Raw genomic sequence first — 12,870 nt, 5'->3', positions numbered from 1 at the left:
TCCTTCTGTCAAATCCATGTCTCTCCAAGCAAAGTGTGAAAAGATGTCATCCACCACAACCAAAACCATTGTAGGCCTGTTTCTACACTACAAATCAGATTTGTAGTAAAGAAAGCAAACACTTTAAAATAACCCCCCAAAAGCCTCAGTCATTATCAACATCTCTATAGCAAGCTATGACACAAGACTGGTCATCATCTCTGACCTCTCCCTTTCCTTTCCCACATTTATGTTTTACAGCCTTCTGTCTAATCACTTGTGTTTCTCCTCCAAAACTGATACTCCTTTGTAATAACAGCGCTTGTTAGCAGGTCTTAAATGAACAGATATGTTTAAGAACGAAACTTTCTGATATTTTTTCCATGGAAGTTTTTGTACATTTTGCCACTTTCTGAGGAACACAATGCTATCCTTGTTCTAAATGTCATCATCTGACCTTATTAAGAAGATCTTTCAATTCCTCCTGCGTTTTCACAATTTTTTTCCAGTGTTCAATCTGCTCATCCTTCACATGCTTCTCCTGCAATCTGGAAAAGTGAGAAGTGAGAGTCAGTGCAGCATAAAATCCCAGGGCTACTGAGAAAACTCATTATCACAGTCTAATTAGTGTAATGCAATAAAAGCACACATCATGGAATATTTAATAAATACTTGCATGGCAATTAGAAAATTAAAACAAGTTTCTGTAAGTAAGGGATAACTGACTAGCTAAAATGTGAGTCTGAAGTTACGTACTGTTATGAAAAGGCATATTACAAATACCATTATCTCTCAAGTAGCACAAGTAGGCTGTATGTACGCCAATTCATATTAAGTCAATTACTCATTATCAGTTACTGCAGTAGTGATTTTCAGGAAGCTTTCACAAAAAGGTGTTTGCTCCTTTAACCATCTGTGGCATATTTTGCTTCAATAAACAAGAAACCCACACACAACCGAGAACTCAGCAGAGACCGAACAGCTGTATTAAGCAGGTACAGCTTACCCTAGCAGCATCACATTGCTTTCAGGTATCTTTTGGAAAATCCTCCACAAAATAGGAAAGTCTACCACAAACAGAAAAGTCACTTACTGTATGACAACCTCCAGAGCCTGACCTAGGGAGACAGGCTTATTATTGAGAACATTAAAATCCAGCTGATGACTGAGATAGGAGGTGGCTTCTAGCAGACGATTAAATTCTTGTTCCACCATTTCATCTTTCTCTTTTGGAACCTAGGAGTCAAAAGAACAAACTTTCTTCTTAATAACCTATTCAATAAATAAAAAAGAAAAAATATAGGTCACCAAAGCTTAAAGCCTCAGAGACACTCCTTGAACAGGGCAGAGAAAATTTTAAAAGAAACCAGAACAATGACACACATTACCTTCTCTAGTGCAGTCTAAATTCACACCACCTTGTAACAAACACAAAATGCTACCATTCCCCAAATCAGAGGAACAAGAAAGACAGGGTGTAGATAAATTGTTAGACCAGTGCTCAAAAAGCAAGGTATCACATGCCCTAAACTAGAGCAACACTTCAAGAGAACAACAAAAAGTAACTGAGTAGAACCCTTATAAAAAGAATTTTAACACCCTTAGCTCTCTCAAATGGTCAGACACCAAGGTCTGTACGACACAAAGTCACTTTGCGAGGATACCTGGCCAAGGAGCTAGAAGAGCTGGCAAATCATGATGACAACTGACTTTTCTTGCATGAGGAAAGCAAACCAATTTATGGGCATGTGAAGATTTCCTTTTTGGAAGGTGTGCTCATCAAAGCTCCAGAAGTTTGCCAATGGGACAAAAGACCACTCCGATGGTACGATGGCTCTAGGCAACCACAAGGCTTCAGAAGGCTCAGCATAGCTCAGTGAAGTAGACAGACAGTAACTTCTCTTTTGGAGTGGTCAGTGTGAATGGAACAGAGTACTTCAGTTGGAAGGGACCTACAACAATCATCTAGTCCAAGTGCCTGACCGCAACAGTGCTGAATAAGTTCAAGTGCGTTATTGAGGGCCTTGTCCAAACGCCTCTTAAAGGCTGACAGACTTGGGGCATTGACCACCTCTTGAGGAAGCCTGTTCCACCCTCTTGGTAAAGGAATGTTTCCTAATGTCAAGTCTGAACCTACCCTGGCACTGCTTTGAACCATTCCCACGTGTCCCATCACTGGATACCAGGGAGAAGAGATCAGCTCCTCCCTCTCATTCCCCTCCTCCGGAATGGTGCTACATGTACCAGAGAGCTTCAACAAGGCTAGTGAGCACAGCAGAGGTACTGGAGTGTACTGAAGATACTCATCTAAATTGTGTGCTGCTGCCAGTGTGGAAATATCAGTTAGGTGATGACGGCTGTATGTGCTGAAAAAAGCAAGCATCACACGGTATTAAAAACGGTTAAACCCAGCCTAGGTTAAACAAAGTATAGGGGGGAAAACACTGATGAGTGTAAGAGAAAGATCAGCATGAGGACGAAGAAAAAAGTACACACTTCAGAAAGACTGGGAAAGCTCTTGGATGATTGCTAACCAGAACAAAAAGAGTTTGAGAGGTGCTGTTAACAGTGCTAAGCCTATCAGATGGCTCTTTTCCAATTGTTACTCACCCCTAACTCAAAGTATACCCTGTGTAGACTGGGAAGTTATATTAGCATCTCATTGTTCTACTTAGGATTCATCTTCCACTTTGCAGCTGGCTGCTCTAAGCATTCATTCTTGTGCCAAAGAATATTAGTTATCTAATATCTTATATCTTAAATACAAGTTATCTTCTAGCTCTGTAGATCTTCGTCTGGCATTTTCCCAGACTGAAACACTAAGCCTCACAATTAACAGTCATATGTAATCTCTGGGTACATATCATAAGCACAACAAGCCAACTTTTCCAATTACCTATACTAAGATGCTAATTCTTCCACTATTCTTGCAGTAAAATGTCTTAGAATCCCACTGTTCCGTAGGTAGTGTCTCACTAGAGACTTATTAGATCATGAAATTAATTTCCCTATTTCTGATGGATGTACCTTTTTGAGTCCTTCCCTCAAATCCATTTCTCTCCAATTTAGAGACAAGGATGTTGTGTGGGACAGTGTCAAAGGCTTTGCACAAGTCCAGGTAGATACTATTCAATACTATATCTACTGGTTAGTTCTCAAGATCAAGATGCTTTTAAAACATCATAGAAGTTTAGAGATACTGTCAGCTCAAAGACTTGAACATTAAAAACAACAGCACTACAGAAGACACAGGTTATATGATGACTAGAGCATATATCTAAACATTTTTTTTTTTAACTATATGAGGATATTTCAAACTTTCCCTATATTTAGCTCCGGTCTTGTCTGATCTACAATTTCAAGCTGTAGATACATGCTTACCTTTCTGCTCATTCATTTTTGTAAAATTGAAAATCTATTTCTAAGACCTGTATCGCCTTCCCTGATTGATAGTGCTCCCCTTCAGAATTACATGCTGAAACTTCCTCTTTAGCCAGACATGTACTTAAGATTCCTCTATGCCATCCTCTCTAGCAGCTGCTGCCAGTCACATTTGATAACAATTATACCACTCCATAGCTATAGAATCACAGGATGGTTTGGGTTGGAAGGGACCTTAAAGCCCATCCAGTCCCACCCCCTGCCATGGGCAGGGACACCTCCCACTAGCCCAGGTTGCCCAAAGCCTCATCCAGCCTGGCCTTGAACCCCTCCAGGGATGGGGCATCCACAGCTTCTCTGGGCACCCTGGGCCACTGCCTCACCCCCCGCACAGGAAAACATTTATTCCTAATATCTCATCTAAATCTGCCCTCTTTCAGCTTAAATCCATTATCCCTTGTCCTGTCGCTACATGCCTGTGTAAAAAGTCCCTCCTCATCTCTCCTGTAGCCCCCTTTCAGCACTGGAAGGCTGCTATAAGGTCCCCCCAGAGCCTTCTCTTCTCCAGGCTGAACACCCCCAACTCTCTCAGCCTGTCCGCACAGAGAAGTGCTCCAGCCTCTGATCATCTTTCGTGGCCTCCTCTGGACCTGCTCCAATAGCTCGACGTCCTTCTTGAGTTGAGGGGCCAGCGCTGGACACAGTACTCCAGGTGGGGTCTCATGAGAGTGGAGTAGAGGGGCAGAATCCCCTCCCTCGACCTGCTGACCACCCTCCTCTTGATGCAGCCCAGGATCTGGTTGGCCTTCTGGGCTGCCAGCACACATTGCTGGTTCATGTTCAACTTCTCATCTACTGACACCCCCCAAGTCCTTCTCCTCAGGGCTGCTCTCCATCCATTCCCCTCCCAGCCTGTGTCTGTGCTGGGGGTTGTCCCGACCCATGTGCAGGACCTTGCCCTTGGCCGTGTTGAACTCCAAGAGGTTGGCACAGTCCCACCTCTCCAGCCTGTCCAGGTCCCTCTGGATGCCATCCCTTCCCTCCAGCATGTCACTGCACCACACTGCTTGGTGTTGTTGGCAAACTTGCTGAGGGTGCACTCCATCCCACTGTCCATGTCTCCAACAAAGATGTTAAATAGCACCGGTCCCAATACTGACCCCTGAGGAACACCACTCGTCACCGGTCTCCATTTGAACATTGAGGTATTGACCGCCACTCTCTCAGTGTGACCATCCAGGCAGTTCCTTATCCAGCGGGTGGTCCATCCATCAAATCCATATTTTTCCAATTTGGCCACCAAGATATCATGCAGGATAGTATCAAACACGTTGCAGAAGTCCAGGTAGATGCTCTTCAGTTAGAAGATAGATTCTTCTTCAGTTGCTCTTCCTTTGTCCACTGATACTGCAACTCCACCATAAAAGGCCACCAGGTTTGTCAGGCAATGACATTTAACAACGTAATTTGTACCTATTACATTCAAAAATATTTGATTTTTATACTAAGTAGAACATGTATTTCACATGAGACTATTTTCCTACATGTACCAGAAAGCTTCAACAAGGTTAGCGAGCATAGCAGAGGTACAAGGAAAGCTTCAAATGGCAGTTCCCAAACGCAAACTTTTTTGTCATATTCCAATGATACACCCACTGCCGACTTAACCTTCACGTTCTTATACTACCCCTGAACACTAGGATCTACTTTAACAGCAGGGGTACATACTACTGTGCCCTTTTAATTTCTTTAATCATGAAAAAACGAAGAGCTGGAAATGAAGAGGTATTATCTAAATTAGTTCTTTTCTAGGACACCTCCTCAACAGTCAATCCATGCATAAATGATTCTGCCTCTGAAGAGAAGACCCTGGGGATGAACAGGACGCTGCTGCAGCTTCTGACTTAAGTTAAAGCCCTGTCTCTGTGGGCCAGAACTTGGGACACATCCTCAGTAGAGGTCTTGGTGGAAAAGAGAGGACTTGCTACTACTAAGCACTGCGTTAAGACTGAACAGAGGCTCTCCAGAGCCACAGGGCAGAGTCCACTGAATGATTAGGTGGTGTTGGGTTGGACTTGATGATCCTTGAGGTCTTTTCCAACCTTAATGATTCTATGATGATTACATTTTTAAGATCTTTTCTGGATGAAGAGGTGTAGGATAGTTCTCCTGAAGGTTGAAAAATTAAAATTAGAGCCCTAGTTTCAAGAAACTGATGGTAATCACTTTTATCATTTGATTCACCTTCCAGGTTCCAGCTTAAGCATCTATTATTACACCACAACTCATCTGTGATGCACAATGAAGCACTGCCCAAGCATTCAGAGATGGCATTAGGAAAGCCAGAATTCAGCCAGAGTTGAAACTGAGATGCTGGACATAAGCGGGCAACAAGACAGGTTCTCTACATACACAGCAGTAGCAAAAAAAGTAAGGATAATGCAGACTGCATCTGAACCTGCTGGTAATGGATACGGAAAAGGCTAAATCACTAATTCCTCTTCGCCTCAGACTTTACGGGTAAGGTCTGCTCTCAGGCCTCCCCAATCTCTTCTCCTCTCAATGTAATCTCAACAAGTTGGGGGAATGGGTTGACAAAAACCTCATTAAATTCACAGGCAAAGCCTTGAAGCTGTGACAGAATACCCCCATGCATCAGGACAGGCTGAGGGTGGGTATCAGCTCTGAAGCATGTAAGGATCCTGGTAGACAACAAATTGAAGATGGCATTACAAAATACACACTTCCCAGCAATGTGAAGTTAGGATGAAGAAAAGGAAGAGAAGTTACATTTTTGATATTCACATTGCTCACCTTTCACAGCTGACATCAATGCCACATTCAGTTTAGGCAGCTGTGCAGGCAGAAGAACTTGCCAAAGACTAGTCAAAACTCCTAAATCAGAAATTTTTTTTGGAGGAAACCAGCTAACCACAAAGAAAGGATCTGGATCTTGCAATCATTATCCTAAGAGAATCTGATTCCATCTTCATTTCTTTGGAGATAAGTCTTTCTTAACTAGGTAGCACCATGGCAAAGACTAAAATAATAACCGCACTTTAGAGGAATGCTAACTGAAGGTAGAAAACTGCTCCATCTTGGGTCATTAGACAGTTGTGAGCAGCAAGAGAGATTTATGCCTTTAGTTGCAGAGCCTAGCAATGAGGATGTACACCCAGTGTGTAACTTATGCACTTTGCCCTTCAGTAAAATGCCAAGAGTGGAGATAAAGATGTAGACAGTGTCAGAACAGTTAACCATTGAAAAGACAGTTGTGTAGATGGGGAAAGGTGTCAAGAAAGTAGCCAAGGTATGACGGACATCTGATTATTACTTGTGCCCAGACTTCTAGACGTATTCCCTGCGTTAGATGTCTGAATCATTATCTGAAGTATGGAGATCTTTGAAACTCCCTAGGACAGCTGGGGAATTAGCTAATTTAAAAGCTACAACTTGCCTCCTGTCAAGCACTATGAAGTTTGACAAAATGCCAGAGGGAGAGGTGCAACACTAGTGCTCTTTTATCTGGGACAAGAAAGGCTGTGCTCTTGGCTACTGCTGGTGGACACAAATTAGGAAGGTTTTAAGGAGGACTGGGGCAACAAACAGATTTGGGCTCAGGGATAAGCTGAAAGGAAAATGTAAAGGGACATTATCAAGCTAGCAGACTCTCTATTGGCAGGGTGAGCAAAATCTCTGCTCCCAAAAAAGCACTAAAAAAGGAAGTTATTTGCCCAAAACACATCAGTAATGCAATGTGAATACACCTTTGGAAGAAGCATGTCCTGTAAAAAATTATTTCAACTTAAACTGAACTTATTTTTCACTGTTTATAAAGTAGTACCTCGTCAGTATCTTTTCAACAATTGCAACAGAAAGAAGTAGAACATAAGCAGCCTGACAGCTATTTCAGGATAAGCTTTACACAGTGGGGTGGAAATCAAAGTACTAAGAAATGAAAACATTGCAGAAACACAAAATCAGCATTTACTCTTAGCTTCATTCTCTAATAATGAAAGGAAAAAGTGTGGGAACATTAAAAAAGGAAAAGAAACTATTAATAAAGTAACTGCCTTGGTGGAAGTAGCATCATGGATTATATTAGTGACAAGCAAGAAATATAAAATGAGCAGTAAATGTCAAAACATATCGCTTTCAAGGTACAACCACACCACATCTGAGCAAGTGAATTCAAATTTTCTTTCTAGAGCTTCCATTTTCATTTACTTACTCTTTATCATATGAAGTAACAATCTTTAACAGTTTAGATGGTCAAGAGCTACAGGCAATAGAGATATGATCACAGATAGACACACAGATACTGAATGTCACATAATCAAGATTATATTGGCATTTTTGATATCTATGTGGTAGAAGATTAAAATACTGGTCATCATTACTCACACTACAACTTCTCTTTCTAATTATCTGTCATAGTTAAAATGGCTTCAAATTAAGATAGTTCAGTCAAATGTTCCAGAAGCTATACACGCCAGATGTGCTAGGAAACAAGCAGCACACAGAGGCAATCTTACGTATTTATTTATTTTTAAACCAAGGAAGAGCACTGTGGTTCATTATATAGTCACCAAGACAACATTCAACACAAAGAAGTGATAAAATTTGGTCTGGAAAATATATCTAGTTATAGGCATCAAGCTTTGTTTGCAACAGGTAAGCTGACATGCCTTTTTTTGGTGACATGCCTTTTTAGAACATGACTAGCATTATAACCTTCCTGTCATTACACTCATCAATGCACACATCTAAACAGCAGCAATTCCTTGCTGCAATAGCCACCTTCGGACAGAAGGAGGTGATGATGTGTGTCCCACCCTGTTAGCCAAAGGAGCAGCAAGGACCAGAATTCTCTGTGCTGAGGGATTCCTCCCCATGCCAGTGCTTGGCAGTGTGCCGCCACACAACCAGAAGGAATATTTATTCCTTTTCAGACAAACACTACACTCCCACTGCCTTCTTCTGTCAGTGCTGATCTGATGAGCAAGATAAATTCCTGGACCACAGGAGCTGCACATGCCTGAGGGGCTTAGCTGGATACAAGTGATCTCGCTGCTGCAGTCTGTGAACAGAAAAGAGTGGGCTACAGAAAGGAAAGGTGCGTGGTCAAGCTGCAGGCATCACAGTGCTTACTGAGACCGTAAAAGCATGGTTCTAAGTGCCTGAACTGTGTGTTATTGGGTGGTGTTAACACAGGGAGTCTCTTCAAACTGCACAGGCGGATCTGTCCCACTGTGAGACATTGGGGCAGATGCTGAAACCAGGAGAGGGTGTGCAGTGCCCAGGCAAACACGGGACATGCAGGACTGGCTTCACAACATGAGAGCAGACTGAGTGCTAGAACTGTCTACAATGCCTTTGTTGCCAGTGAAGTTAGAGCTAATATAACAAATTAACAGATTAAGAAGACTGACCTCGGGACTTTTTAATCACCTATGGTTTGTTAGATTTACCCTTGAAGATGGGAACATCCTGGAAAATAATCAGTATGTTTGGGGTAGTCAGCCAAGCTAGTGATGAGCACTGTCCAAAAGTGACCTATCCTCATTTTAATGTATTTATAATACTAAAAATCATACCTCCAAGTGTCGGGACAACCCTCCTGAATTAAGACTGCTACTTACTGATGCGTAGTAAACTCAAGGAACACTGTTTTTAAATTGAAGCAAGAAAAGACCTAACCAACTGTAGCTAAGTGGAGATAAAACTAACCAACTGTAGTTAGAAGGATGCGGCAAAGTAGACAGAACATTTTGAACTGCATGAACACACAATGTGACCGAAACTGGGTGCGCTAGCTTTGTAGAATTACCCCCTAGCACCCACCTCTGCGCAGACATGCAATAAACAAAATCTCAGCTCTGTGTGTATACTGGCATATTGCACACTGGGCGATGAACTCTGCTTGTGAGATAACATCTTGGTAGCTTTCCCTGAGTTTATTACAATGCCTCATTCATTCATGTGCAGCAAGAAAAGCTGCAGGTGCCAGGTTACAACAGGTCTGTGTCAAAAATCACTTTTTCAGGCCTCTAGGAAGAGGCTCAGCAGCCTCTGTCTTCTGTCTTTCAGACATCCATCTGTCTTCTGAAAGAAGTTACTCTTAGTACCATGTGTTAAGATTCAGGAGGTAGGAACGCTTCTAGCCCATACACGTGAGAGATTCAGCACTAAACTAGCATCTATCATTTCTATCTCTAACAGCACTCCCTGACACTGTATCAGAAAGAAATAAAGCTCATTAAGTTTGTGAATCCCAGCTCTAGAATGCTACTGCTGAACTGTTGCATGCATTCAACCAGCTGGCATCCGTTAGTCAATTCTTTATAAAGCAGCAGATAAGTAGAATAGCCAGAAAGAGCTTATTTCAGTGAAATGGAGTAGCAGCAACAACAATAAAAGCTAGACTGCCAGCACAGCAGACAGTTGTTTCAAACAGGAGTGAGACAGACAACTGTCTAAAGAAAAACAGTGAACAGGTTGCCCAGAGCAGCTGTGGATGCCCCATCCCTGGAGGGGTTCAAGGCCAGGCTGGATGAGGCTTTGGGCAACCTGGGCTAGTGGGAGGTGTCCCTGCCCATGGCAGGGGGTGGGACTGGATGATCTCGAAGGCCCCTTCCAACCCAAACCGTTCTGTGATTCTATGATTAATTTGGGAAGAACAAACAGGAACTTAGACAAAACCTCTGAAATTCAAGTTAAAAACTCACGTGGAAAGAAGAGGTTTTAGAAGAACAGGTGCAGCTATGCTAGAATATTACTGCACTGCCTAAAAATGGACACACACTTTCTTTGCTCCTCGCCCCCCTTCCTGGAAGCTATCTCCTGCTAGACCAATAGCCTGGTAGCAAATACACTTGAGATACTATTTGTTTTTAAAAGGATCATAAAAACAGTGATACTCACAGCTTGTCCATTTGCTTCATAAAGTGGGCATTTTTGTTTGATCTTAGCCAATTCCATATTCACTTGTTTGCTGACCACAGCCATGGGATTTCCTCCTGGAAAACATTTTGTATCATTAACAGAGCACTCCTGCAAAGTTTGTCTGCAATTAACCAAAAATTCCACAGTTAAAGCTATTTCTGAGACTAAACACATCCCCTTCAATGCAAAATGCATTCCAGTGAGGTAGTATAACACTGACAAAGGTCTACACTTCACAGCAATTCTTGCAACAAGGTCACAAAAAAAACCCAAACAAACCTGCTCACTAACACTTAAAAGGACAATATGTAAAAAGGGCTGATTAAAAAAGCAGAGTCATAGGGTGGCAGCAACCTTAGTACGGATTGAAAGTTTATAGCTACAAACATATCTTCAAAACAGAGTGTTTGAAAAGCCGAGGAAAGCTCCCACTGCTGCACAGTAACTTCAGGAGCTTTTGAAAGCGTGGTGACATGGAAATGGAACCTGAAGAATTCAGTTCCTAAAAATTTAGTGGAACTCCAACAACTGACACGGGGAATATAATCTTATGATGATGAACAACTGCACCTGGAAGATGTGTAACTAAACAGATTATAAAACAATCTAGGGGATTGTACATAGAAACATGAGGAAGGCAGAAACCATAAAATTAAGCATCCAGAATCACTAAACATCAAAGCCTCTCTGTAAGTACAGCAGAGGAAAAGAACAGACAGAAATAGGAAATCACACAGAGGAGAGGCAACACTGATTTCCTCCACAAAATTAACTTTGGGAAAAGTTCTTCAGATCTAGCTTCACAATGTTCTCTGATTCTGCAATCCAACCAAACCCAGAACCTTAGTTCAAAACAGAGGGGGAATTTCAGCCACCCTAATACCTTCCAGCAGAACGGAGTTTTGAAGTAGGTCTAAAAAGGTTCATGTTTCAAGTTCAACAACCTACTGAAAATTTTAGTTCTTCCATGGTTTACTAAAAAAAACCACCAAAAAAACACAGAAAAAGTCCTATAACTTCAGTCTTTCCCCTTCCCAATGCACAAGCTCAACCCCTTCAGTAGTCTTCCCTCTTCACATCTCTTCCAGATTCAGAAATATGAAGGATGCCATTCAAAGCATCTCCTTCACTACGGAATCTTTCTTTCCCCATAGCATATGCTGTCTCATTCAAGGCACAGGGTAGATTATTTTGGAAAGGAAGCACTCATGATGAATTAAATAAAAAAATACTACAAACTTTCACTAGGCAACCTTAAATCTATTTTACCAGGACTGTGAAACTTCAATACTCTTTGTCTGGAAACGGTTTCTGAATACAATTTAATAAAGGCTAAACATAAGATAGACACCAAGTTTTGGCAGTCAATAAAACTCAGTTAGGTTTTATTATAGGCTTTATAATACTTTCTCATTTCCCTGCATTACTGAAGGGTATTCCACATTAAACACCTGCCCGTCTTCTTAGCAGAGTAACCAGTATCAATAACTGATGACATCCCATAAATCAGCATTAAATAGGAAGAAATATGGCTTGTTTGCCATTACTTTTCAGCTAACTCACTTAGAGAAAGGACTTCTGGGGTTTAAATCTTGACTTTAAGAAAGGCTTTCTCTTTATAATGGCTCTGCTTTTCATTCCCCCTCCTCCCTTTTTTTTTCATGAAAATTAAAAAAAAAGATATTCCATCTCTCTGGGGTCTCTCCCATCTTTTAACTTTGCTATTTACTTTGTTCTTAGCTACTCAACTAATCCCCTCACTACATTCCCACTTCTCCATGTTCATTTTCAGCTTTGACTTTGGAAGATGCAAGGGAACAACTAAGAGAGTTACAAAGAAATTCAGCCCACGGACCCGAGCCCAGAGGCCACTGGCAAGGCAGGTAAAGCAGCTTTAGGAAGATTTGCTCAGCAAGTGCAGTGAACCCAGTGCAGATACCACCTTACAGGAACTGGGCAAAGGAACAGACACAGAAAAGAACAGCATGCCAAAGGAAAGAGCAAAGAATTCCACTAAGCACAAGCAAACTGTAAAAGAATGGATCTACAAGAGTTTAGTGACATGACAAGCACCTGTATGAATTCAGTGACCAATGAGAGCAATGGCACCAACATTTCTGTGAGTGCTGCTATCTGTCTTGAACATTCACTGGTAAAAAATCCTAACTGCCAAAGAGGTTGAACTAGAACATCTACTTTTTAATAGTTAAAAATACCCAATTATTTTGGCCATGAAAGGAAACAGAATAAGGTTTCAGATTTGTAACATCTTGTCCCACAATCTTCCTCCCCGCTCCTTTTTATTTTGAAAAACTCACCAAGTCCTGTTACCACCATTGCGCCTAGATCAGCAACATAGTTCCCTTTGCGGAAGGTCGCCACTCTTCCTCCTACTCGGTCCTTTTAAAAGCACAATGTATTAAACCTCCAGTAACATTCAGCAATACATATCACTTAAGTATAATCACAGAAACTTCTACAGAATGTGGTATAAGTGTTGTTATTGCATCCAGCTCTGGGGTCCTCAGCACAGGACAGACACGGAGCTGCTGGAGCGGGGCCAGA

The 12,870-nt window shown here is 41.8% G+C and overlaps 1 protein-coding gene across 1 annotated transcript in view; it reads right to left on the bottom strand.

The window, feature by feature from the left end:
- Window positions 1-389: 389 nt before the first annotated feature.
- Window positions 390-12,870, bottom strand: part of LOC104461148 (lysine-specific histone demethylase 1A-like) — an 18,979-nt gene continuing 6,498 nt past the window's right edge. The window contains exons 5-8 of the mRNA XM_010072625.1: window positions 12,624-12,705; window positions 10,285-10,379; window positions 1,073-1,215; window positions 390-527 (exon numbers count right to left, since the gene is read on the bottom strand). Coding sequence (XP_010070927.1) covers window positions 428-527; window positions 1,073-1,215; window positions 10,285-10,379; window positions 12,624-12,705 — 420 coding nt within the window. The 3' untranslated portion in view covers window positions 390-427. The remainder of the gene's footprint in view (window positions 528-1,072; window positions 1,216-10,284; window positions 10,380-12,623; window positions 12,706-12,870) is intronic.

This window comes from Pterocles gutturalis, unplaced genomic scaffold (genome assembly GCF_000699245.1).
Source record: "Pterocles gutturalis isolate BGI_N339 unplaced genomic scaffold, ASM69924v1 scaffold19952, whole genome shotgun sequence".
Lineage (NCBI taxonomy): Eukaryota > Metazoa > Chordata > Aves > Pterocliformes > Pteroclidae > Pterocles > Pterocles gutturalis.
This window is presented reverse-complemented; position numbering and strand designations above follow the sequence as displayed.